This window comes from Grampus griseus, assembly GCF_964374135.1.
Source record: "Grampus griseus genome assembly, chromosome: 21".
Classification (NCBI taxonomy): Eukaryota; Metazoa; Chordata; class Mammalia; order Artiodactyla; family Delphinidae; genus Grampus; species Grampus griseus.
Genome location: NC_139015.1, coordinates 21,494,400 through 21,520,174, shown reverse-complemented (window position 1 = coordinate 21,520,174; position 25,775 = coordinate 21,494,400). Strand labels below are relative to the sequence as shown.

The 25,775-nt window shown below is 43.3% G+C and overlaps 1 protein-coding gene across 1 annotated transcript in view; it reads left to right on the top strand.

Annotated features, from left to right (window-relative positions):
* Nucleotides 1–18,745, top strand: part of LOC309838953 (low-density lipoprotein receptor-related protein 2-like) — a gene marked incomplete at both ends in the record, with an annotated part of 37,707 nt that extends 18,962 nt beyond the window's left edge. The window contains 18 exons of the mRNA XM_082680406.1: nt 3–215; nt 1,505–1,699; nt 2,258–2,473; nt 4,100–4,335; nt 5,226–5,355; nt 5,594–5,775; nt 6,607–6,793; nt 7,360–7,578; nt 7,961–8,144; nt 9,185–9,386; nt 9,475–9,639; nt 9,816–10,016; nt 10,856–11,405; nt 11,819–11,944; nt 13,039–13,149; nt 14,526–14,762; nt 16,651–17,119; nt 18,598–18,745. Of these exons, the coding sequence (XP_082536532.1) occupies nt 3–215; nt 1,505–1,699; nt 2,258–2,473; nt 4,100–4,335; nt 5,226–5,355; nt 5,594–5,775; nt 6,607–6,793; nt 7,360–7,578; nt 7,961–8,144; nt 9,185–9,386; nt 9,475–9,639; nt 9,816–10,016; nt 10,856–11,405; nt 11,819–11,944; nt 13,039–13,149; nt 14,526–14,762; nt 16,651–17,119; nt 18,598–18,745 (3,971 nt within the window). The remainder of the gene's footprint in view (nt 1–2; nt 216–1,504; nt 1,700–2,257; nt 2,474–4,099; nt 4,336–5,225; nt 5,356–5,593; nt 5,776–6,606; nt 6,794–7,359; nt 7,579–7,960; nt 8,145–9,184; nt 9,387–9,474; nt 9,640–9,815; nt 10,017–10,855; nt 11,406–11,818; nt 11,945–13,038; nt 13,150–14,525; nt 14,763–16,650; nt 17,120–18,597) is intronic.
* Nucleotides 18,746–25,775: the final 7,030 nt, after the last annotated feature.

The window sequence follows — 25,775 nt, the reverse complement described above, 5'->3', positions numbered from 1 at the left end:
AGGGTTGCAAAGTCTGAGTCTCCGAAAAAACAGAACCTACATTTTGAACAAGACCTGGAGTGATGGGATGATCGTGGCCCACGAGCCCTACCTGGTGACTCTGAACAGAACAGCTCTCATGCTGTGGAACAGGAGGATGCCAGAGCCCTTCTCAGTGTTGAAAGAGCCCTACATACAGAAGATGATCATCCTGGCAGAGAACCTGGAGGTGCCAGGTGAGTCTTCCCCTGGGAGGTGATTCTTGGGGATCCACTTTACCCGGGTCCCCTGGGTGTGTTTTTCTAGGAGAAAATCCTGGGTATCTTCTAGTTCGTATTGGCAGTGGTCCCAACCCACAGTTCAGCAGGCCTTCTCCCCGATGTGTCCTTGTCCTGGAGGAGTGAGAATCTAACACTGCTCTCAAAGTTGCTAAATGACACCAGTTCCCGAGTAACACCCCAGGCAGGGTGCACACCGCAGCCCCTTTGGGAATCATCTTTCACCTCAGCATATTAAAGCTCTTAGTCTGGCAGCAAAGAGATCCATTTAACTTGCTCTAAGCCCCTTTCCCAAGCTGGTTTTTTACCAAGGAACCCCTTTTCTCATAGCAGTGACATCTTGCAGGGGACCCTCTGCTCTGGGTCCTGGTTACCAGGAGAAGCAGCTCTTCTGTTGAAGCTGCACCTTGGTCACTCACGTTAATCTGCTTAATGCTGATTTAACTCTTTTCTTTTCATATAAGCCTTTGGCATGGCACCAAAAACTCTGATTCTGGACCTTGAGGCAGAAGAAGAAGAAATCCTATCACAGGATTCAGGGGGCTTTCTTGCCAGAAGCAGCTGGAAATCCCAAGGAAGAGTAGAAACAAAGATGGACAGAACTGTTCCTCCTCCTATATACCTGCTCCCTAGAGGTCTCTAAACTCCCCCTGCTGTCTAAACTACCTTAATTTTTGATTCACTGGTTTAACCTGATTTGGGGGGCTAAGAAGCGTTAGGCAGAGGAACATAGTTCTTAGGTGGTAAAGTATGCTAATAAAAAGTTAACTGTTTGGTAAAAAATCCAAGTTTGATTATTCTACTAACAAATCTATTACGTTGCTGCAACAGTTGCTGAAGAGTACTAAATGGTAACTTCTGGTAGTGTAACTTAGACATCTCAGCATCTCTAGGCCCCTGTCCTAGACCATCAGATGCTACAGCAGGAACCAGACAGAACAAGTCCCTGTCTTCAGAAACTTACTTTATTTTGCATGCCTAGAATATAGTACCAGGCAGTGAAAAAATTAAGGTTAAAGTTTATAGGCCTGAAAGGAGAAAACAATTTGCCCAAATTCAAAGCCATGAGATGATGGGCCAACACACCACACACACAGTCAAAAGATCAAGGGTCCTTATTCTTCCTTCCTATGAGGTAGAAGAACGTACCCAGCCATGACATGGCTTTTCGGGGAGGGGGGCAGTGGAAGCACATCTCCAATCCTGAAACCAAATGGACTGACATGCTGACACACTGTTCATTCTAGATCCTGAGGTCAAAGGAGCTGCCACACCCACCCCTCCTCCACCCCCTCCGCCACCCCCTCTCCTCTGCACCCGATCTTCTGTGCCGTGTCGGGACGGGCTGGAGTGCATCTCCCGGGGGTACCTCTGCGATGGCAAGCAGGACTGCAGGGACGGCTCGGACGAAGAGAACTGTTCCCGCTTCTGCAACAGGGCAGGTGGGTCACCGTCTCCTGTTCTCAGTCTCCTGTTCCAGGTATGCTGATTCAGCCTTGGGGGCATGATGTGAACTGCCAGAGGGTTTATTATAATCACACTTGCTTTCCCTATAAATTCTCACAGGTAAAAGTCCCAGTCTGTCAGAACACGGATCCTATGATTGCCCATTTTATGACATTTAAGTCCACAGTGTTTTGCCAGGTATAATTTGACTATTCCTTCCTTGCTCCCTCAAATTTGCCTAAGTATTCCAATATCTGCCTTTATATTGGCACAGCGTGACCTAAATGGACCACTTATAACCGACTTGGTAGTGTTTTAACAAGTTGTTAAAGTAACCAAACCAGTATGAGGCCTTAGTGTTTCAAGGACCTAGTTCAGCTTATTAACCTTAGTACTTTATTAAAGCTCACTTATGGATCAATAAGATATAGGACTCAAACAAGTAAGGTCGGTCTACATACGCCTCAAACTCCAGAAGGAGTGTGAGTTAATCTAATTATAAATCTTCAGTATGATGAGCATATGGCGCTAGCTTTTGACCCTTTCTATTGAAGGGGTCTTCCAGTGTCTGGATGGAAACAAGTGCATTGAGGAGAAGTACCACTGTGATGGGGCCCAGCAGTGCCTGGATGGCTCGGACGAGCTGGGTTGCTGGAAGCCTGTTGAAGACTGCTCTCTGCGTTGTGACAACAAGACCCGCTGTATCCCCAAGAGCTGGCTGTGTGATGGCAACCCTGACTGTTCTGACAGAAAAGATGAACAAGGATGTAGTAAGTGCCATGGGAGTTCCTTGGAGTATTTCCAACTGCGTTACAGTCGATCCTCCTTATTCATGGTAGTTATATTCTATATGACTATATATTCTATAAAGTTGCCATGAACATTGAATTCAAGGATATTGAATCATTGCTCCTAGATAAAATACAGGGTGGGTTTCTTTGAGTCTCTGGTCACAACATTTTTGTCAACCAATCAGTATATAACCTTATTTTATGTGTGTTTCTGTTGAAAGATGACTTAACATAGAGTGTTTGCTCATTAACGGCAAACTGTAACTCATGCTGAACAAAGCTTATCTAATGCACGTATTTTCTCCATAAGACACACCGTGGACTTCTGACCCTTAGGAGCACCAGACAGCAGTTGAGAACTATGGTTGGGGCCATTTTAAACAGCAAAATCACCAAAAGGTACAAAAATGTGAAAACCACGGTCCGAAATGGACACTTTTTTATATGAGAACGGAAACAAGAAGGCAGAACGGTGCCTTGTTCAGCCTCAACTGGAAAGACGTGTGTTGGGCAACTCACATTTTTGCTGCTGTGTGTTATCTCTTCACATGACCATGGAAGTGTGGGAGTGTTGATTTGGGGGGTTACAAATTTTAGCAAGTAGGTGAATGAGCAAATACTGAATCCACAAATAATGAGGATCGACTGTACTTAACTACTTAGTTAAGACTAAGATGCAGGTTTCTGAGTTACAGGGACCTTGGTGATCATGCTGTGACATTCCCCTTTCCATGACAAGAAGAAAGAATAATTCTATTAGTGGACAACCAGTCTGCATATCAAAATAAAGTATTAGTTCTCACTGGGCGAAAAGCTACCTCCTTGAAGATTTTGAGTTTGGTCCTGGGTCTTCTCGTGGGATGGACCACCTCATTGTAGATGTCATTGCTTTCCCCTCATTTTTATGGGATGCACATCTTTACCTTTATTCTTCCGAAAGACATGCTTCAAAGACCTTAATCATGTTGTGGGATTAGGGTAGAAGAGGGAATTTGGAGAACTGAAGTGAAAAGAAGAGGAGGCCAGGTAAGGCACCATGATGGATTTGGATGTGAAGGTGGCTGAGTGGGTAACCAGAGGATGTGACTGCACTTGGGCTTTAGGAGAACATCAGGAGGCAAGAGGTACAAGAAGGAAGGAGGGAGGAACCCAAGCTATAATTTACTTTTCAATTCATATGTATAGTTTTGCCTAGGGCCTGACTCTTTTTCTTGAATCAAGCCAATGAACTTCTGTCTGGAGGAACTGAGTCCAAGAACATAAGTTGTAGGGTCTGTTGGGTATTATGGGAGAATCTCTTTTTTCATGCGTGACATTAGGGTTTCAGAGGGGAATCCCACTACCCTGCCTATCCCAGCATCCTTCTACAGTCCTCCCATCCCTGTCCCTCAGCCCTCGTTCTCCAGGACAAAGAGGATTTTCTGGGCTAGCTTAGTAAGTCTTTTCTGCCCTAACACTCTAGTTGAACCACCTTCCTGCCCTAATACCTGCTGGGGCTTAGTTCCCAAGGTGACAGCAGAAGACTGGGAGTCTTCAAGTCATTTTGTTTGCCATCAAATTGCTTCTCCATCTGGCTGAGTTCTTACCTAGAGCTTTGTTTTTCAGTTCAGGAAAAATGCAGTGCATCTGAATTTAAATGTGAGAATGGCCAATGTATATCTTCTTCCCTGCGTTGCGATGGGAACCGGGACTGCCTGGACCACTCAGATGAAGAGGGCTGTTCTGCCTGGCCCCTGCCATGCCCGTCAGGGGAGGTGAAGTGCCCGAGGAGTGGAGAGTGTGTGTTGGCAGACTGGATATGTGACCACGACTTAGACTGCAAAGATGGAACTGATGAGAAGGTAGCCCAGTCTCTTTCAGAAAAACACAGTAGACTTCTAATTGTAACAGTAACACATGCTTCCTCATAGAAGACTTGGGAAAACGCAAGAACAGAGAAGTCTCCCACAATTCCTGCCCAGAAAGCCACTCATAACTACATCAAAGTGTCCAGAGTGTTAAGATCCTCTTGTTGAAAGTCAAACCTGTAAGAGGTCTTTATGGGAGGTTTGCAAGTGTTAGGTCTTGATGGTCGTGGCTTAAATGTCGTGCTTAGAGAGATGCTTTGAAGCTCCACCTAACAGTCATCAAGACGTACAACGATGCTCCTGCATCGTATGCAGTGCAGCCCGGGTTTGAACCTACTGCTTGCATTTGACCTTAAGAAAGCACTTATACCCTGATGCTCTATTTCCTCATTAGTAAACTGAGTAGTGTCTGAGGGGCTGAGACTGTACCTCAAGGTGCTGGGGTATAGCAGTGCACAGGTCTGAGATATCCTTCCCTCCTGTACCAGACATCCTGCACCAGATCTGAGAATCCAAGTCAGATTAGGTGCAAAATGCTGGAGTGTGCGTTAGAAATGGTGCGAATTCTAGAGAAGAGTGTCTAGAGCAGACATTTTTTGCTTATGCTTCTTAAATGAAATTAAGACTTCCTGGATGCTCAGTTTGCAAAACAAGAGATCTCCTTCCACTTTCCCACCCACGTTGGTATCACCTACGGTTCCTTGCCTAAACTCCAGCTGCGGAAGGAGTTTCTTATAATCCACGTCGCCCGACTTTTCCGGCTCTGGTCTCGTTGCAGAAGGGATTTGAGGGCTCTTTTGTAACCCAGGCTTCCTCGTCCTCTGAGGACCCTTCTGGGCTCTGAATGCAGGTGGTGTTGACCGAGTCGCTTGCTGTCTCCTCAGGACTGCGACCCCGAGGAGCTTCGCTGTGGCTCGAGGCAGTGGCCCTGTGCCAGTGGAGACCAGTGCGTGCCTGAGCCCTGGCGCTGTGATGGGCAGAGTGACTGCAGGGACGGCAGTGATGAGGCCGGATGTAAGTGCAGGTGGAGAAGGCAGATGGCTTCAAAGGGGCGCCTGCCGCTTGCTGTGTCTCGGCGTGGGAACCCAGCTCAGCGAGCAAATGCTGCAGGACCTGAAATCCATCCCTTTGCCAGGATGGAGGCATCCTGATTGTATGCACAGGAGAGGGCCTTGCTGTGGGAGGGATGTTTGGCAGGGAGCGGGGTCGGGGGGGTGGTTTGACTATAAAGGCAGAAAGTCATCCTCTCCAGGCCCCCCGGAGAACTGCGGGAGTTCCGAGTTCCAGTGCCGCTCTTCTGCCTGCCTGGACCTCAGCCTGGTGTGTGATGGGAAGGAGGACTGTGCCGATGGCTCCGATGAAGGCGAGCAGTGCTCGTCCGCGTGCAGCCAGAGACAGTGTTTCCACACCTGCTACCCATCTCCACGTGGGCCTGTGAGTTGCTTCAGTTCCTGTGCTCTGGCAGCTAGAGACTTGGTGTAGGGAAAGGGGCGCTGTCCTCATTCAGGGTGTCTGCTCCCTTTGCACTGAGTCTTACACGGCAGAGCCGTGCTGACCCGTCCACCCACGTCCCTGTGCTTGAGCCTTTCTGCTGAGTCCTGTCTAGCTCCTTTCCTATCTCATGCCTTCTGGAACCCTACTACCCGGCTCCAGAAACTCTCCTATGGGGGTCCTTCCCACGCCATCTATGAGCACCGGGTGACATTTAGGGTGAAGCAACAAGTTTTGGGGGGATTGTCCCAAGAGCCAAGCAACTCCCCACCATGTTGCAGCTCAGGAAACTGAGTACATACCCATGTGGAAGTCCTTTCCGTGTGGGCATTTGGAATATGACTTGCCCTTCAGTGGAGGACTGTCCGTGTTCTGGTCTGGCATTATTGAGTGGCTAGACACGGTGAACTTGATTCTGACGGGCAAGTGGAAGAAAACTGTGCTGATGTCTGGTCCTGGTAACATCTCTATTGGCAGAAAACCAGTTCAGTGAAGTCTACGAGTCTCCTCACTTACGGATTCTGCTGGGGTCTGGGCGTCCTGGGCTGAACTGGGCATCTTTGCTAACTTGGGGCCCCTGGTGGTGGCAGGGGTGTGGAGTGTGCGGCAGGAGATGGAGAGAGTGACTGCATTCGAGATGAAGTCGGTTCCAGGAACAGTTTGAGTTGCTGACATCGATTGTATCGCCGTGTGCTTTTTATATCAAGGCTGAGGTCCTTTTATCAATATTGTACTTGTCTTCAGAAAGTCTTCATGTTTTCCAACCTCTCTCAGGTATGTGCTTGTGAGCGAGGCTTTGATCTGAAAAGCGGTGGCCGAATCTGCGAGGATGTGGATGAATGCCAGAGACTGGGTGGTCAGCCTTGCAGTCAGACCTGTATCAACACCAAGGGTTCCTATAGCTGCACCTGTCATCCTGGCTACTCGCTGGAGCCTGATGGCCATACCTGTAAAGCAACAGGTAAACTGGAGCTGGGAGTATCTCCTAAGCTGTGGGTCGAGAGTTTGGAGGTCCTAAATCGTCCAGGAAAACCAATGCACATCTCTCTTTCTTAGGTCGTAAGTGCTCCTGCCTGCTTTGTCTGTCTTCAGAACAAGACTTGCACAATCCCAAAGCTCCCTTTTTATACCTCATATTTCAGACTGAATTCAAGTCTGAAAGTATCTACCAATAAGGCATTATTATAAGAAAACCATAACTTGAACCTCTGTAGGCATGGATCAGCCTTACCAGCAGTTAGAATAAATAGCCAAAGCCCTGAAAAGCACTTCTTTCCTACCCAACTACCCCCAAATATTTAGTTGTAAATGTGGTTTTCAATTTAAGCTAATTATGCCTTATTCTGAGTATCTTCAAACCATGGGTATTAGCTTAACCATTACATGAAGGAAAGAACTACTTAGATGCCAGCTAGATGGTTTCACAGCCTTGGCAATGAGAAGGCAAAAACTACTTTGTCCTCTGATTCCTTAGCAGTGCTGGGTTCACTGTTCAAACTCCTTAAGAAAGCAGTTCTTTTTTGACAGGTACTGAACCGATCCTGCTTGTGGCAATTCAGTTTAAGCTACTCCTCTATGGACTGCGGAGCTTAAAAGAAGATATTCTGGCAACTATAGACAAGAACCTGATTATTTTCTCTATTGACTATGACTTAGTGGATCAGAAAGTCTTCTGGACCGATACCAGTGCAGAAAGTATTAGATGGATAAGCATGGACACAAAGAAGAAAGGGACTGTGGTGAAAGGTATGTCCCCTTATAGAGACTCTCACCTTGCCCTTACTAAATACATGAAAAATAAGATGAGTGGCCATGAACTTTCTAAACATTGGTTTATACCCCCTTAACAAAAAGGGATCAAGCCTTGCTAGTTGCTTAGAAATGAGAAGAATGCGTCTCAATAGATATGGAGTCCAAAGATAAGTCAGTGATCATTACTCGTAATGGTCATCTTCCTCTACAAATAGTACTTTGGGAATGTTTAAATGAAGACTCCTCTGATGGAGATGCATATACCAGTTGGAAAATGAATTAACATGGCATGCAAGTCTGATGCCTGTGAGCTTCAAGCTTGGAAAAACCTATAATTTAACCTAAGTACACATGTTGAATGGTTTCCTTTCTTCAGGAATAAAGTCAGACTATATAGCGGTTGACTGGATTGGGAGGAATCTCTACTGGACAGATGGGACAGCTGGTCAGATTTTGGCAATTCAGTTGACTGCTGTTTGGAGAGGAAAATCTGAGTACACGATCGTCCTGGACGATGACTTGAACCAACCACGGTCTTTGGCTTTAGATCCCCTAAATGGGTGAGTCCAGATGTCACAATGCCTAGTCAAGTCTGTTAAGTTTGTTGTTCTTCTTTAGTTCTACTTTGGTTGTGTTCCCTCAACATAGAACGAGTGAATAGAAACCTTATCTGACTTTATTTTAGATCTTATGACGATGTGAGTCAACCATACATAGTCGTTTTGAAAGCTCCTGGGAAAAGTCCTTTATTTCAGGAAAGTGAGATGTAGGTGTGCTCACTTGGTGGCCCATCTATACTTTCTTTTGCTAAAATAAACAAATATACCTCAGAGTGGAAAATTATTATGGCTTTAAAATGGCAGGAGGAGGGAGAATGAAACTAAGGATTGTGTTTAATTTACAGTAATGTGATTGGTGGTGGTGATGGGGGCAGAGTAATTGGGTGTGTGGGTGGAGCCTGGGCTCTTTTGTCTAGAGCCCTTCCCTCTGCAAGGGCCAGGAACTTGTAGACAGCATTTCCAGCTTGTCTGAGCTAAGCCCTGATTGGGATGGCCACGTGTATCAAATGTAAAAACAGGACAGAGCAAAACTCGGGATCCAGAGGTGACCCAGATCAGTTACCTTCCCTCTGCTTTTCTCACCTTTTCAATACCTCCAACCAGGAATCTGGTAACATAGTTCTCAGGAAATTGGCAGGAGCTTCCTGATGCATCTAATGACTTGTGGCCAAGAATGAGTTCTGAGGCACACATCTGCACGTGGAACCAGCCTACTCGCTAGCCCAGAAAAGATTGGCAGGTTCCCAAAAGATTGGCTAGCCCAGAAAAGATTGACATTTTCCAGGCTAGGGACTAATATATTTCTTAGACTTTTTGTACAGCTGTCATTATAGATATTTTATCCCTAAATGATAAATAAACAATCACCATAAAATTTCAAGGAAAACGTTTTACTATCTTACAAATTATGCTTAAGGCACAGACCAAGTTTAATTTTGAGGGAAATAAGTAATTAGGCTGTAAGTCAGTGTTTTAAGGAATGAGCGGATGTTATTTCCCATGAGGTAATGCTTTATCTCAAGGCTGACTTATCCACATAGGTTAATGTACTGGTCTGAAATTGGAGGAGAACCTCAAATAGAACAAGCTGGAATGGATGGGAGCAGCAGAAAAATACTCCTCAATCAAGGTCTTGGCCGGCCAACTAGCATAGCTCTCGACAAGTTGAGCTGGAAGATATTCTGGTCTGATGACAAATTTCACTGCATTGGCTCTGTCAATCTAGACGGTACTGGTATTAGCGTAAGTGTTCTTTTGGTATTAGGCTTGTGTGAGATGTCATGTACCTTGTGTAAAACTCACCCTGGGAACCTCACCATCACCATTTTAGATGTTGCAGCTAACACAAATCAAGAGCCCCTTTTTGGTTGCTGTGTTTGAAGATGAAGTCTTCTGGTCTGAAATGAAGACGAGAACAGTACAGCGCATGAAAAAGACGACGGGCAAGAACAGGGCTGTCCTCATCAAGCGTTTGGAGCAGCCTTACGGACTTAAGGTCTATAGTTTACGTTGCAAAATATCCCCAATCCTCCCTGGAAAGGCTATATGTATGAGCTGCCCAAGGACAAACTGTAGTGACATCCATCTATAATGACTAAAAGGCAAGATTGAGCCACTTGCCATTTTGAAGGATTCAGCAATGCAGAGTGACATCTAGCTGTTTTCTTCCAGATAATGCACGAAGTGCTACAGCCCAGGTCTTCGAATCCTTGTCTGGACACTGGATGTTCTCACTTGTGCCTTCTGAGCCCGCAATCCAAGGGAAGCTGTCGTTGCCCAGTTGGACTCCTGCTTGCAGATGATGGCATCAACTGTGTTCCACTCAAGGAGTCTGCGTTTCTGTTCCTTGGGTTGCCCACAGTTATCATGCAGGTACTGTCCTATCCTGTCACATGTCTGTGCTTGGGCCTCAGTCTGTTTCAGACATTGAGTAACTTGAATTCTCTTGAATTCAAGAGAATTCCCCTTGGAATATTCTTCAAATGCAATTTAAATTTGAATAGTCACTGTGTGCTGGGAGCTATGATGACCAAAACAAGGTAGCTATGAAATGAAGACCACTTCTACTCAAATTCCTTAAGAAATGCTTAGTACCTCAGAACACAATGAGGTTAGGAATCTGACAGTGTGTTTAACTCGGTTGAGTTGTCCAAGCACCTAGCTGATGATGTAGAGTAATTCCAAATACAAGCAACTCAGCTGGGTTCTAGCCTAGGGGGCAAGTACATTTTGTGAGGGAACTTTTCTTAAATCATAGGAGGATAAAAGGTACTAACAAGCAATTCACCCCTACCTTCTACCATCCGGAGGACTTGTCGACTTTGGCATTTTAAAATGACAAAACATATTTCGACTTCAGTTTCAGTAAGATCTTAGAAGTGGAACCTCATTTACAGAGGAGGGTCTTTAACATACGAGTGCATCAAATCCACACGTTGCACCCCGTAACTCACGCAGTGCTATACGTCAATTTTATCTCAATAAAAATTTTAAAAATTAAGGGGAGGGCCTTTCACAGAGGAGTAAATCTTCAAAGCACATGGATTCAAGGAATTTTAAGTGCTTGAAGCTCCAGGAAGGGAGAGAAATACGATCTGCTTTTAGACGATAGACTATATGAAAATCTGAATTCAAGTATCTTAACAGCAAGATCAAGATGAAGAATTAAATTAAACTCAACTGGTACCATCCACTTAATTTTTTTCCCATAGATTTATCTGAAAAATCTAGAAGCTTCAGGAGGACAAGCAACCTTGCCAGAACATAGGCTTCTTCCCTTTACCAACGTGAACCAGCTTGCATCAATGGACTACCTTGTCCAGGAGAAGGTACTCTACCTGTCTGAGATGAATAAGGGTGATATCTGGCTACTGAGGCTCAAAGAATCTGGAAAGCTCTCTTGGAGGAAAATCGTATCTGTGGAGGGCACAGTGATTGACCTTGCTGTGGACTGGTTGAGTGGACACATATACTGGATTGACAGTGAGAATCCTTACATCAACGTAGCTTCCTCCAAAGGCCAGTATGCCACGGTCTTGCTCAGTGAAAGTCTTTACCGCCCAACCTCTGTCGTGCTCCACCCGCCGAGTGCAGTCATGTGCTTTGTGGACCTGGGTCCCCAGGATGATGGTAGGCGTGGCTCCAGCATTGAATGTGCCTCCATGGATGGCAGCAAGAGGAAGGTGCTCTGGCAGAAACCCCAGGTCCCTGTGGGCCTGACCTTTTCTGATGCAGGGACCCGATTGTACTGGGCTGATCCTGGTAAGCAGTTATCTTCTACACCCTAAATCTGAGTGTGAGGGACCCTGCCAGAGAAATAGAGATTTCTGCTTTCTGGTCTTCAGCTATAACTTCAAATAGCTTTTAGGTCTGAGTTTACATTTTCTGCACCACCTTCTAAACGAATACAATCATTCCCCATCCTGAGCAGCATATGGTAGCCTAGAGAGTCTTGCCGTTGCCTTTTGGTGAAGGAATGAAATCAAGAACTTAACAAATATGCATGAGCAAATCTTTGTGTATTACTGTTAGAGTAGAATAAATAAGAACTGGTCTTCAAAAAATGCATGGCAGACAGTGATCTCCTGGAGGGGAGGCAGGACAAGACATAAAGAGCTACAGGATGGAGTACAGCTGTTTGGGCTCCGAGAAATTAACTGAACCTCTCCTTCTAGGGAGAGGACTCATAGAAAGTATTCAACAGGATGGCTCTAGATACAGACTAGACCGCAGAGGAATTCAGGGCCTTAACCTCTTCACGTATGGCCAAGGCATGATGTTCTGGAGCACAGTGGATGATGGTAGGTCTTAACTCTACAACTGATTGTTTTTGTGAGCTGAATTAACTAGTGGGTATCTAAAGCGAAGCTGCTACTGCTTAGCACCGAGCTTTGGCAGTGCCTTTCTTTTGGAAGAATAGCTAAGCAACTTCCCTCATTTAACATGTATATGTTAATAGTGATTCTGTGATTTAGAGGAGCTTTTACTTATTTGGTTATTCTTTGCATATGAATATGCTTAATCCTGTTCTGCCTGAGATTTCTGGCTGTGATATGAGGCTCTTGGCTTTGGAGGACACCAGGGTATGGTACAGACAGAACTGGGTCAGGAATTGGAAACAGGTGGTAAAACTGCTTTGTCAGTTAGTAGCTGTAACACCTTACCTATAACATGAAGGAAGTGTACCTGTCACAGCTGACTAAGTACACATGAAAGTACTAGATGAACTGTAGAGCATTCTATACTTGCAAGGTATTTCTAGTATTCAAAGAGATTGTCTAAACCACAGTACTCTAGTATATTATTTCCGACTAGTCTAGATTTGGTAAAACTGGAAAATGCTGCTTAAAGTAAATCTGTCTCTTTATATTTCCCAATGTTGGTCCATTGACCAGTTGGGCTGGTCTCATGAAAATTGCAAAAATAAGTTGTCAGATCCTACCCCAAAGATGCTAAATTATTAGGTATGTGGTGAGACCTTTGCCATTTATTTTAAGATCCCCTGGTGACTCTTGTTGCAGACAAGCCATTTTCAGAAATATTGTTCTGGAGCAATGTTTAAAATCACTATCCATCAATTGCACGAGCTGCATTTAGGTGTCTCGTATCCTAATTTTCTGTCTTTATATTTGGATGTATGTCAATGTGCTGGATGTAACTTCCACCGGACTTTATTCTCAGCAAAGCCATAGAACTGTTTTTTACTGATCTTGAAGTTTCTTCCCAGAAACAAGATTTAGAAAAATGCACGTCTCTTCTTAAAACTCTTGTTATTCACCTGGAATTTTTGCAGATGAGTGACAGTTTTCATACTGAGCAATGGTCTTTGCCTAGGAAATGGTCATAAGGTAAAATATCACTTCTGTTAATGATTGTTCACTGGCTTTTGTTTCAGCCCAAATCAATAAAGTTTGGTACAGCAAAGCAGAACTTTCAGAAAACCAGTGGTTCCAAGTAGACCAGAAGATTGTGGATTTAAAAGTTTATAGTAAACTTAGCCAACAGGGTAAGCAACCTTGCAGTGATTACAACAACACTGAAGTCTACTGAATTTCCCCAAGAAGGGATTGTTCCATCCTGCAATATCTCCTTGGAATATCTTTGTGTTTCCCATTAAAATACTTCTCTGGCACATTCCTGTACATCTGCATAACTCTCTTATCTTTATGCATTATGTATGGTCTGGTTCTGGTATATAGCTAGTCCTGTTATGGAGCTAGTAGACACAATGGTGGTAAGGATGTTGGGCTGGGGTTTGGTATACTTGGGTTCTATTTTAAGTTCTCTTACTGTAGACTGAATTACAGCTGTGATATAATGGAAATCCCCTTTAATTCTAAAGTGAAACTGGTCTTCATTCTACTCATTGTCACTTGTATCTACTTGTGATGTTAACTTTGAAATATCAACTCCGGGTGCTCAGATGTGTTTCTCCACCTTTCTTATAGACACAGATGCCTAACTGAGTGTTTGAGGAGGGTGCTGGGCTTAACATAGTAATAGATGAAATCTGCTCCTAGTTGAGATAAACACCAACAATAATTGGTGTTAAACAGTTAACCATACCTATCACTGCCATATATGATGGGTGTGTTAGTCTTAAGGGAGTGTGCTTCTCCACTGGTTGGTTTTTGAAAGCTAAACTTTATAAACCGGTACGAGTCATGCTTAAACTCCTCGAGTCTTGGCTTTGTGGGGAGAACCTTTTTAGAATTCTTCAGTGTAAGAAAGAGTCATCCAAGTGATGATGATCTATTACTTACTTCTGAGAACCAGAAGGAGGGTCCCTGTCACCTCTGAAGTACATTTTATCTTCAATATATCCATAATCTATTCCAGAATTCCTGGAATATGTCAAGAGGTAAAACCACTAGAAGTCAAGGCTTGAGATAGAAGCCTTAGATATAAATGGCTGACTTAATCAGATTCCTGTCCCCCACCCTCCAACCCCCACCCCTAGCAACCACCAATCTGTTCTCTGTATCTATGACTCTTAGAGGGATGAGAGAGACCACAGCCTCCATGTTCTCATCTAAAGAGAGCTTTATTTCTAAGGCCCTTCTAGTTCCAATGTTGGCTACATGGTGCAAAGGGAAAAGAGAACTTATAGTGGATCTTGGATGGGCCAGAGTTCACCTCAATTTTTCTTAAGCTGGCCCTTTGTCTGAACTCCTGGCCTTCTAAAACCATCCTTATCCATGAAGAAGAATCACCAGTCACTTGGTACTTAGTTGGCTAAAACGAATTAAATTGAAAAGCTATCTACTCTGGGAAAAAACATCTGGGTCCTTTAACTCTGATAGTATATTTGTAAAAGTTGGCAGAAGACCCTTCTGAAATAGTCTAAATCAATATTTTTTTTGGGGGGGTGGGGATCCACAGGTAGTAACCGTTGCTCAAAAGACAATGGAGGATGCAGCCATATCTGTTTACCAAACCCGGAAGGACAGACTTGTAAATGTCCCAGTGGGTACTACTTGGCTGACATAAAGAAATGTATTGAAGCTGTCCGATGCTCTGCGCCGTCACAATCCTGTAAGGATGGGCAGAAATGCATTTCTGTGGCGCAGGTTTGTGATGGTCGTGCTGACTGTCTGGATGGATCTGATGAAATGGACTGTGAGTAACTCCTACCCAGGACCCACCATTGGTCACCACGGTGATTTACCTTTAGTAACATCTAATTCCACAGTGTCACTCAAGATTTTATCCTTTCAACTGTTACTTCCTTCTCACTGTGTACTCTTGAAACTGAACAATATGAAACTTCTAACTGTGGGCAATTGGATATAGATTATGTGGACTCTTTGTGAAAAGCTTATGTCCCCGCTGATTTGATTTTAGAGTAGGGTGTATGAGAGTGTGCTCCACAGGGCTCAACAGTGTATTCTGTCTGAAAGAGCACTCATCTAACCCAGATCTGATTTCAGTCCATGGAAACTGATCACAATAGTGAGCATCGCCTAGGGGGGTAAGCAGTTGGGCAAACTATTTGACTTGTCTTGGTTCCCCCTTTTTAATGTGGAAATAGCACTTTCTATCTCATAGAGTTGTTAAGGGATCCAAGAGAATGTGTAGAAAGCTGTCATATTAGTATATAACACCGTCATGTTAGTACTTAAATGCTAGCCTCAGATGGTTGTTACAGAAATATTGTTCCAAATCGTGCCTTCATGGGAAGGTGTCACCGTGGCCATTCAACTGAGTGACCATAATACCTAATTCTGCTGGAACCACCAGCTATAGCTACATTGATATCAAAGTCCCCTTCACTGTAGAGTCAAAGAGACAGTGGGCTTGGTACCAAAACTGGTCATAACCAGTAAAGGAAGAGATTTGGAAAAGGAGCCTTACAGTGAAGAGTTCTCCTTGACTTCTCAACTTAAATTCTTGTTTCCCTACAACCTGACTAACTGGAAGACCACTTATTACCTCTAAACATTTCATCTTAAATAGGAAAGATAAGCGATTTTGATTCCCAGAGTTGATTCTATTTTTTAGCAAATAAGGGTGGTTTTGTTGAAAGTCCTGTGTTGGCAGTGACTCAAGGATGGGGGTAAATGAGTGAGAAATTTATCACCTTTACCCTTTAGGTTAGGTTAGGTTTCTGATTTAAAACGAAACCAGAAACCTAACCTAACCTAGCCTTCTCTTGCTCTTCCATTCTTGATGACCCGGGCCCAAGTATTGACACTGCTGCTTAATGATTTCACCCTGACTTTTACATAAAGCTTTTTTGGGGGAAATGGCTCTGGGTGTATAAAATTAGGCTGACTTCCTCTGGATGTACCCTGCCATCAAGGACCCTAAATGCCCAGGAGTGGAGATCCTCCTGTGATGCCAGCTTAGGGCAGAGGCAAGAAGTAGTTTTTTTTGCTAATTCTGCTGTTTTCACTCCTGGTACTTGTCTTCCATGTGAGGAATAATACTTGTGCCAACAATGATGGAGAATATGGTGAAATGCCTTAAACACAAACTTAACTCTTGGATTCCTCTTTGGTTAGAACCCTGTTGCCTACTCCCTGCTTTATGAGTGCCCCTCCCACACTGCCACCAAATCTGGTTCAATATTTGCAACTTGTACATCTTGATAAACCTAGTTTACTTGGACTCAAAAAATTTGAAATATTTACCAATAAACGTAATCCTTCTAGTCTGGATATTTACTACTTCGATCTACTACACTCATCCTTATAGAGTAAAACATTTTTGTAACTGGTGGGATCGACCTTGGCTAAAATTCTGCATACCATCATTTGAAGACAGATTGGTATGATAGACTACACTGGTCCTGAAACCAAGTATTTTAAGTGCCTTAAGATATGTAGTTTTTTATCAGCTTTTGATAGTTTTTTTGTTTAGCCAAAAGTAATGGTAGTGATCATGATTTCATAAATTCAAACTTATCTGTTTAAGTTCACTACAATTCTTGTTCTTCTGAAATAGTTCTTAATTGACGATGACAAACTTGTTTATGTACTCACACTCACACCTACGGTTTTTGTAGGTACCTATCCACGTAAAACCCATTCGACACCAACACCTAAAATGTCAGAGGCTGGAAAAAGACTGACACCAAAAGCTGCCCAACCTCTCCAGGGCACCAAGTCTACCAAGGCTAAATCTCCAGGTCCAGAGGCGATGAATTATCCTGTCAGAAAAACGCTAACCCCTCTGATGCCTGCTGTAGAGAGCAAGACTCCAGAAACCAAGGAAGGAGTTCAGCCCAAGGACTCACAGAAGGGAAAACTTCTGCTCTGTAGCAGTGATTTCTGTAATGGGAGGGGAATCTGTACAATGGAAGGAGAGCTGAGAAAATGCAGCTGTCTGATGGGATATGGCGGAGAGTTCTGTGAAGAAGCAGCACATAGACCTGCCCCTGGCCACATGGCCCTCAGCTTAACCATAGCCCTGTCAGCTGTTCTGGTCATGCTGGGAGCATTTGTATACTTCAGAAGAGAACACAAATTAAAACGGTGAGCAGCTACTAATGTCCTCATGGGAGAATTTTATTCCAAAGAAGGCTTATTAAATAAAATTAAAACAAGATTAACGAGGTTGGAGATATGAATCCATTCTAGAAATTTGCCCTCTGAGAAGAGATTTGAGCAACAAAGCAGCCTGGATGCTGACCTGGAAAAATCATACTTGGGACCATCTCTTTGAGTGAGACCTGGGACAAACAATATTGTAAGGGGTACGTGGCATTTATGCAGATAAAAGCTGCCTCAACCGCAGTCAGTGACACAGTCTCAGGGATGATGTGAGGAGAGTCCCCTCCAACGAGGCAGAGTTAGGGCCAGTGACCGTTTGGAGGAAAAATTTGTTAGGTGTGTTAGTTTGCTAGGGCTGCTTAAACAAGTACCACAGATTGTGTGTCTTAGACAACAGAAATTTATTTTCTCACAGTTCTGGAAGCTGGAAGTTTGAAATCAATGTGTCAGTGGGGTTTGTTTCTTCTGAGGCTGAGGTTTGCTTTTCTCCTTGGATTGTAGATGCAGACTTCTCCCTGTGTCTTCACGTTGTCTTCTCTCTGTACATGTTCATGTCCTAATCTCCTCTTCTTATAAGGACACCAGTCCTATTGGATTAGGGCCCACACTAATGACCTCCTTTTCATATAATTACTGCTTTGATGACCCTATCCCCAAATATGGTCACATTCTGAGGTACTAGGGGTTAAGACTTCAACATATGAATTTTAGGGGGACACAACATAGCCCTTGACAGGAGGTGAGATAAACTCATGAGAGGTTTAAGGCAAAAGCATAAAGTTTTGTCTAAAACCAAGAGTCACTGGGTTAAAGAAACAAACAAGAATGACTCAAAAATGATTAAGAATGACGACAAAATAAGCTTTAGGAAGATACACTAACTGAAGAAATTGATTCGATAGACATATTGGCAAAGGACATTAAGCAGCCTATGTATGGAGAGATGTTACAGAGAGGACCGAAATCCTTAAAAGTTACATTTCCTCTGTCCAGCCTTCACTTTGCAGACTGAAGAAAAGGCCAGGAGAAATGATATATCTTTGCCTAAAGTAACACTGGTCAATAGCCAACTGCTTAATGTTAAGATGAACTGAGGTGCTTCCTTTGGGCTTCTGACTGTCAGTCAGGCCTGTCTTCTACATTAACCTGCTTTCTGAACTCACCTGTGTCCAGTTGCTACTTACCTGTTTTTGGATTCAGTTCTCACTGACTCCAATTTCCTAGTTTCCTCTCAATTGAGAAGATGTATCATTTTGGAAGTTAAGTGAATGCCTAGTAACAAATCATAACTGACTCAAGTATCGGCCATTCTAGGCCAGTTCTTTGTTAAAGGGACATTTAAAGTAGGGCATAGTTCCCATAACAACTTTTGATAGGGGACGAGTTGGCCATTTCTAACCATGTCCCATTCCCAGCTTCTACCTTAAGGAACAACTCTTTTGACTTTCTCTGATTTCTAGAAACAGTACAGCATCATCAAGGAATTTGACCTGCCATAAAGAAAATAACCAAGAAGAGGAGAATCTAATGAATAGTGAGACTTTTGTCAATGAAGCCTATGATGAAGAGGTATGCCTGGGAACTGTCTTCGAGGAAAACAGGTGGTGAGATCCAGTCACAAAATGCCCCTTCCAAAATATCCTAGCAGGGTGAAAGTAGGCAGTGTTAACTTAAAGAGTTTTTTGTTATTGGCGAATGATGTTATCATGTAGACCAAATGAATGCTCAGTAACTTTTTTGATTTCAGATTCTGTTCAGTCTCTAGTTGTTCAAACCAAAGTGAAACATACATGAAATAGTAATCCAGAAATTTGGCTTTTGGTGGACTTCCAAAAGGAGTTCAATACTCTTGTGGGGTGGAGTGAGGTGTATTCAGGGTTAGTTAACATTACCCTTAAAATTTATGTCCCTCCCATCCCGTGATCTCTGCTAACTTCCACATAGCTCAACCACCTCTGTGTTTTTGCTTTGTTTTAATATAATGCGTATTCTCTAATTTCAAGTCTCTTTTTCTACAGGAATTCTTAACCTCTTTACAAACTGACTAACCTGACAAAAAAGGAGCTGAAACATCTCAATAAAAACTGTTTATATATTTCACTGTGTACTGTTTTAACTTCTGTAACAGTTTGTGGTAAATGGTAACTTCATATTAAAATAACTGCTTTTTATTTTTTTAATTTATTTTATTGAAGTATGGTTGATTTACAATGTTGTGTTAATTTCTGCTGTACAGCAAAGTGTTTCAGTTATACATTTACATACATTCTTTTTCATATTCTTTTCCATTCTGGTTTATCACAGGATACTGAATATAGTTCCCTGTGCTACACAGTAGGACGTTGTTGTCCATCCATTCTCTATATAATGGTTTGCATCGGCTGACCCCAGACCCCCCATCCCTCCCTCCCCCACCACCCACCTTGGCAACCATAAGTCTGTTCTCTATGTCTGTGAGTCTGTTTCCATTTCATAGATAAGTTCATTTGTGTCATATTTTAGATTCCACATATAAGTGATATCATATGGTATTTGTCTTTCTCTTTCTGATTTACTTTACTTAGTATGATAATCTCTGGGTCCATCCATGTTGCTGCAAATGGCATTATTTCATTCATTTTTATGGCTGAGTAATACTCCATCGTATATAAGTACCACATCTTCTTTATCCATTCAGCTGTCAAAAGACATTTAGCTTGCTTCCATGTCTTGGCTATTGTGAATAGTGCTGCTATGAGCATAGGGGTGCATGTATCTTTTTGAATTATAGTTTTGTCCAGATATATACCCAGCAGTGAGATTGTTACCAAAAGTGGGGTCTAGCTGCTCACTGCTCGAAAGCCAATAAAGAGGCAAGGTTGGTGGAAAGTTTGCTTTATTTCTCAAGCCAGCAACTGAGGGGGAGGGTAGACTCCTGTCCAAAGGCCAACTCCCCCTGTGACAATCAGTGGACAAGAGCTTGTGCAGGTAAAGGGAGGGGGCTACACGCAGAAAGAGCACAGTCATCTTGAAATTGGTCAGGCTGTGGTCTGATCAGCATCATCCTGACTTTGTAAGTACAGTAATCTTCAGTTCCAGGGTCAGTTTGTTCCCATTTCTTTGAGGCCTGTTCTCGGAATTGTGGCAGCTTATGTCATGGCTTCAGTCTAGTAATCATGTAGTTAACTTCTTCCACCTGGTGGGGTTTTAGTATCTATAATACTAAATACTAATACATTTTTCCTTAATGGTTAAAGCAGATGTACAATGTATGTTTAATAGGCCACAAACAGGCTGTTTTGGTTAACCTAAAGTGCAAATTAAATCATGTATAAGCCGGAAGGACTTCTCCATACCTCAATATGTGAAAATTTCTTCTATCATTTTCCCCTTTTAATTGCAAATCTTTTCATAGAAAGCATTGATAATCAGTATATTTTTCCAGCATTGCCAGACTGACTCAGTTGCCTGCTCTGGGTCCATTCATGTCCCTTGGTGCTAGGCCTACTTTTTGTTTATCTTTTGGCCTAGTTATTCACGTTGGATTCTAAAACCAGACACACAGAGGTATTGGCACAAAGGGGCTTTGGAGCAGAAGTCATCTCAACCAGCTCACGTCCGTTAGGGAAACATGTAAACACTACTTAGATCCCAAAGCCCCTTTGGGCCAATACCTCTGTGTGTCTTCCTGGATCATTACTTTATTCATACCCACATAAGGAATCAAGGGCATTGAATCTGTGATGGGACACAGGTAACAAAGCAGGAGTATGGTCTAAAGTTCAACAGCAGCAACCCTGGGCAAATCACTCAATCATAGAGCTGTTACCCCAATGATAAAAATAGGATTAACAGAACCTACATCAGGCCATTCGGGTATCGAATTAAAACACAAAAATGCCTGCTTAGCCTGGTACCTGAGACTGATGACATGAGACTAAATTTTAATAAACACAATGATTTGGAAGACTTCTTGCTTGGAGCTTTTCCAGACTATTCATATTTAGTTTCTTGCAGAATGAATTTGTATAGGATGCCAAGGATAAAGAGAAGTCCTAGGCTTATTACTGGGGTTGTAGTGCATAAAACAAACTGTGCTTTGCAGTCAAGTATAAAAATTCCCAAGTACAGATCAACCTGACCTGAAGAACACATGTTGGGGGCTCACCTTCCTTGAGGCTGGGAGACAACGTGGAACATCATAAAATTGCCTCTGGGGCTCAGCTGTACTTGAGAGAACCTATCTCAGACGCACAGTACCCTAGACCCCTCTCATCCACAGGGTGAATCTCACATTTCTCTTGCCATCTCGCCCAAGAGCCATCCTCACCGCCAAGCCTGCCCTTGGCAAAGCTCTGCCTCTGTCCGCAAAAATGCATACCAATGACACAAAAGCATCCAGATTGAAAGCCTGTATGGAAGATATACAACAGAATTATCACTTTCTGGACATGCTTAAGCCGCTGCCTTGGCTCCTTAGACCCTAACCCTCCACCAGACTTGTAGGGCTGGTGTCCTGGCTGGCTCAGTCCACTTTTGTAGGCTCTGCTGGAATGGCACTCTCAGCCCTCCCTTCTGCTCTGCAGACCCATTTCCTGTCTGGGCCCCAGAAACACCCCCTGTCTGCTCTTCCTGGGGAAAAGGGAGCTTACTGCAGCCAAACTGTCACATATGCACTCCTTCCACCTTGCCCACTCTTATTTATATCTTTCCTATTTTTGGTCCTTTATGAATGTGTGCCTAGGTGTTATCCCATCTGAAGTTACTTAACACATCCTGTTACGTTTTCTCTATTCAAGAATTCACAAAATATTTCAATGTCCTTTTCACCAGAAAGGCTTAATTTTATGAAAGAACACTTAAGATTTTATACTTAATTCCTAACAATCCCATCCCCTAAATTGATTGTAATATGTCAATTTCATGACCTTATCTATTTGGAGCAACGGGCATGTTATGAAGCATAAAGCTTGCTAGTGTGATAATCTCTACATTAATTTCTTAATTTCTCTACAGCTAATAATCATAGCAGTAAGCCTGTAGAAGATAGAAAATTTGAACTTCGTTATAGAAACTGAACTTCTGTAACCTGGTAAATACGTTTGAGTTTTCTTCTAGAAGAAAAAGAGCTTTGGAAAAGTTAATTGTTTTATGGTTTAGGCTCAAAGATCCCTACACAAAACTTGACCTTTTGTGTCTACTGCTAGCAGTTGAGTTAAATTAGGCATTTTATACTGTTGTCCCTTGGTATCCGCGAGGGATTGGTTCCAGGACCCTCGTGGATACCAAAATCCACGGATGCTCAAGGTCCTTACAGCCAGCCCTCCGTATCCATGGGTTGTGCATTGAAAATATTCCATTTGCATTTGGCTGAATCCACGGATGCAGAGCCCGCAGATACGGAAAATGGACTGTGCTTATTCTCTTTAGGAAACAAATTAGGGGAGGGGTCATGGATGATGGGTGGGCTGTGCTAAGTTCCAACTGTTTTAACTGCTGGGTGGCTTAGGAAATTCAGGAAAAATGAGAACTAGAATATGGAATTTGTTGCTCTCAGGTCAGTTACTAATTTTATGGGTCAATCAGCTTCCCCAACGTTCACTGTTCAAATTTCACATCTCTTCTCTCAGCCTCCTCTAGTTCTTAACCCTCACTCTCAGAATATTAAATTCAGGAAGGCCCTCTGATAACACTGAATCCAGTCTTCCCAGTTACACAGCTGAAGAAACTGAAATCCAGCAAGAGCAGGGCTTAGGCGATAATTAGGGAATATATTGTTACCCACGTTCTAGAAAAATTGCAGTGACTTTTGCAGTTTCTTCAGCCCTTTGGTGAGTGGCAGTTCTTTTGGAGGCAACCATGTGGTGGGGGAGGGTTGGCAGGCCATCTGTCACATGGATGGCCAAGGTGCTTGGCCACTGGACAAGAATGCGGTAGAGCTGTACTTAAGCCCCTCTCTCCCCTTGCCCCACTGGAGAATCAAGCCCTCTGGTCAGTACTGTCTGCCCCATACCTCCAGCCTTGTCTACATTTTCCTTTATTTGTGCAAATTAAACCTTGTTTTCCTGTGTTCAGTCCTGCTTCATAAAGATTTTCTGGAGGAGGTCATTTTATTGTTTTTAGTGAAAAAAGAACAGAATGTGGGCAGAATTTGTTGGGAAGATGGGGTGAGAATTTCACGTAAGTTTTCACTTGAAATATTAAGGGAATTCCCTGGCAGTCCAGTGGTTAGGATTCCACGCTTTCACTGCCGAGGGCGCGAGTTCAATCCCTGGTCGGGGAACTAAGATCCCTCAAGCCTCGTGGTGTGGCCAAATTAAAAAAAAAAGAAGAAGAAATATTGACTGAATTCCTTACTTTCCTCCCTTCCCAAAGGGAGAAAGATCTCATCTGTAATGTCTGGGAATAGAGGAGGCATGGGTTGTGCTCTACTGGTCTTTGTAAGCCAATCGTAACCCAATTGACAAAGCTGCTCCCGTGGCCTCCTCCCCACCAGTGCTGGTGAGCCCTTGCCCCTGGGTTTCGAGCCAGTGGCCTCAGGCCACAAATTACTTCCCAAGTACCTGATAAGCTATGCATAATGTGAGGAAGTACTTGGGTACAGAAATGGCTTTTAGAGGCAACTTTAATTTATTAAATTTCTAACAGGCTCTGAAGAAGTGTTATAACCATTCTAGGATTACAAAAATAAACAGAAGCCGTCCATGCCCCTACCTTAAATTCTGAGGTAAAATGAGAAAGTACACCAAGAAAAGTACACATGTGAACATTTAAATGACATGTTCAAAGATGACACCTCTAAGCTGATGGGGGAAAGCAGTTTAGGGTATGCGTGTAGGAGAAAGTGATGAGGGTGAAAAACCTGAGCCTCGGCCAGATCATGAATGGAATTTAAGCTAAGAGTGAATGATAGGTAAGGAAGATCCTGAGAGTTCTGAAGATGAATTAGTCCTTCATTTTAGGAAGGTCAGAGTGAAGATGTGAGGTGAGTGTGGGGAGAGAGATTCTGGTTATTAAACTTTCCCATCACTTTGCGGATGTGATGAGGCTCTGAAGTTGAAAGATCTTTCTCTGCCTACCGTGCTGTGAGGCTGTCTATACATTGGCAGAATAGAATGTTCTTCACCTGCTATTCTTATATCAAATTGTTTATATTTGACTCTGAAAATATTCTATACAACAGACTGAATCCAGACTGTATTCCCTCCAAAAAAAGCTATTAGACCAGAAGAGGCCCTCAGATTCACTCAGTTGTACCCCCAGCTTCTTCCTGTCCTTACCATCCCTGTCTAGAGTGAAGGAGAAGCAAAGCAAGCCAGTACCAAGACCACTATGGAAACCTGTTTTCACTAATATTTCTTTACTGGGAAATTGGAGTTTGCTGTTCTCTCTGATGTCCAATCTTTTCTTTCAGTTCTCTGCACAAGCCCCCTCTCCTTCCTGACCACCTTTCTTAAAATACTGCCTTTTTTCTCCAGTCCTTGACCCTGGTTTATTATTCTTCATTTTCCTTGTTTATCTTTCTCACTCTAGAGTATGCAAGTTCTACAAACTTGGGCCTGGAATAAATTTGCTTTCCAAGGCATCCAAAGACGTCCTGACAGGATGACAGGTGCCCCCAAACTTACAAATGATCTAGGCCATGAAGAGGAGGGTGCCTGCTGAAGCATCTCTGACAGCACCTCCACAAGGGATCAACAGCCTGTGTGCCAAAAACCTTACTTCTCCTTAGTGAGGGTGGGTGTCTAGATCAGAGCCCGACTGGCAGATGGGCAGAGCAGACGCTGTGTTAGTGCAGGGTCTGCTCTACTTTCACAGATTCCTCACTCCTCCAGGCAGAGCTTGAGTAATCTTGAAAAGACTTCACCCATTAATGGGGACACATACTCTGTGTGTCAGTAGGATGATTAAGAGTAAGTCCTCACAACATTGTAAATCAACTATACTTCAATTTAAAAAAGAGTCTAATAAGAAAAAAAGTGAGTCGTGATGCGCGTCAGAGGTGTGAAGGGCTTGAGGCCGGGAGGCAGTACTATTTCATGTTAGAGTCTCACTGGGGTGTAGCTGCTTGGCTAGTTGGGTATTAGATTTAGGATAAGTGCTCACCAACGACAGCAACTCCTGAGGCTCCAGCCTCCTCCAGCATCTTGAATCTCAAGCCCATTGTCATTTTTTCCTGCTGTAGCACAGAAAGACTCAGGTCAAACCCAGATCCTGCCTGATGTAGGAGTCTCATGCCATCTTGAATATTTTTATAGCAAAAAGAAGTTAAGTTTTCTTAAAGGGATTTTTGGTTTTATTTCTGTGGATGAGGCAAAAATGCAGTTCTAACTCAGAGCAAATCTTAATCACCAAAGAGGAAGTGTTTTGGATATAAGCCAGTGGACAGTAACTGGGCAGGGAGAAGTAAAAACATACAAAGCACCAGTATTGATTGTTTTTTACCACAGATTCCCTAGAAACAATGGAAATGTGATGCAGGCAAGATTCAGTAGATTCGGTACTTGCCAGAAACCCAAAATCTTTATGTTGTCTGCCAGGTCCTGACTTCTCAGGTGCCCAATTCCTGCCTTTTGAGGTGTCAGCTGAAAAAAGCAGGGTTGCCTTTTCTCCATTCTGGCTCTGTTCCCTAAATCAAGTCCCCTAACTCATCTAGGCA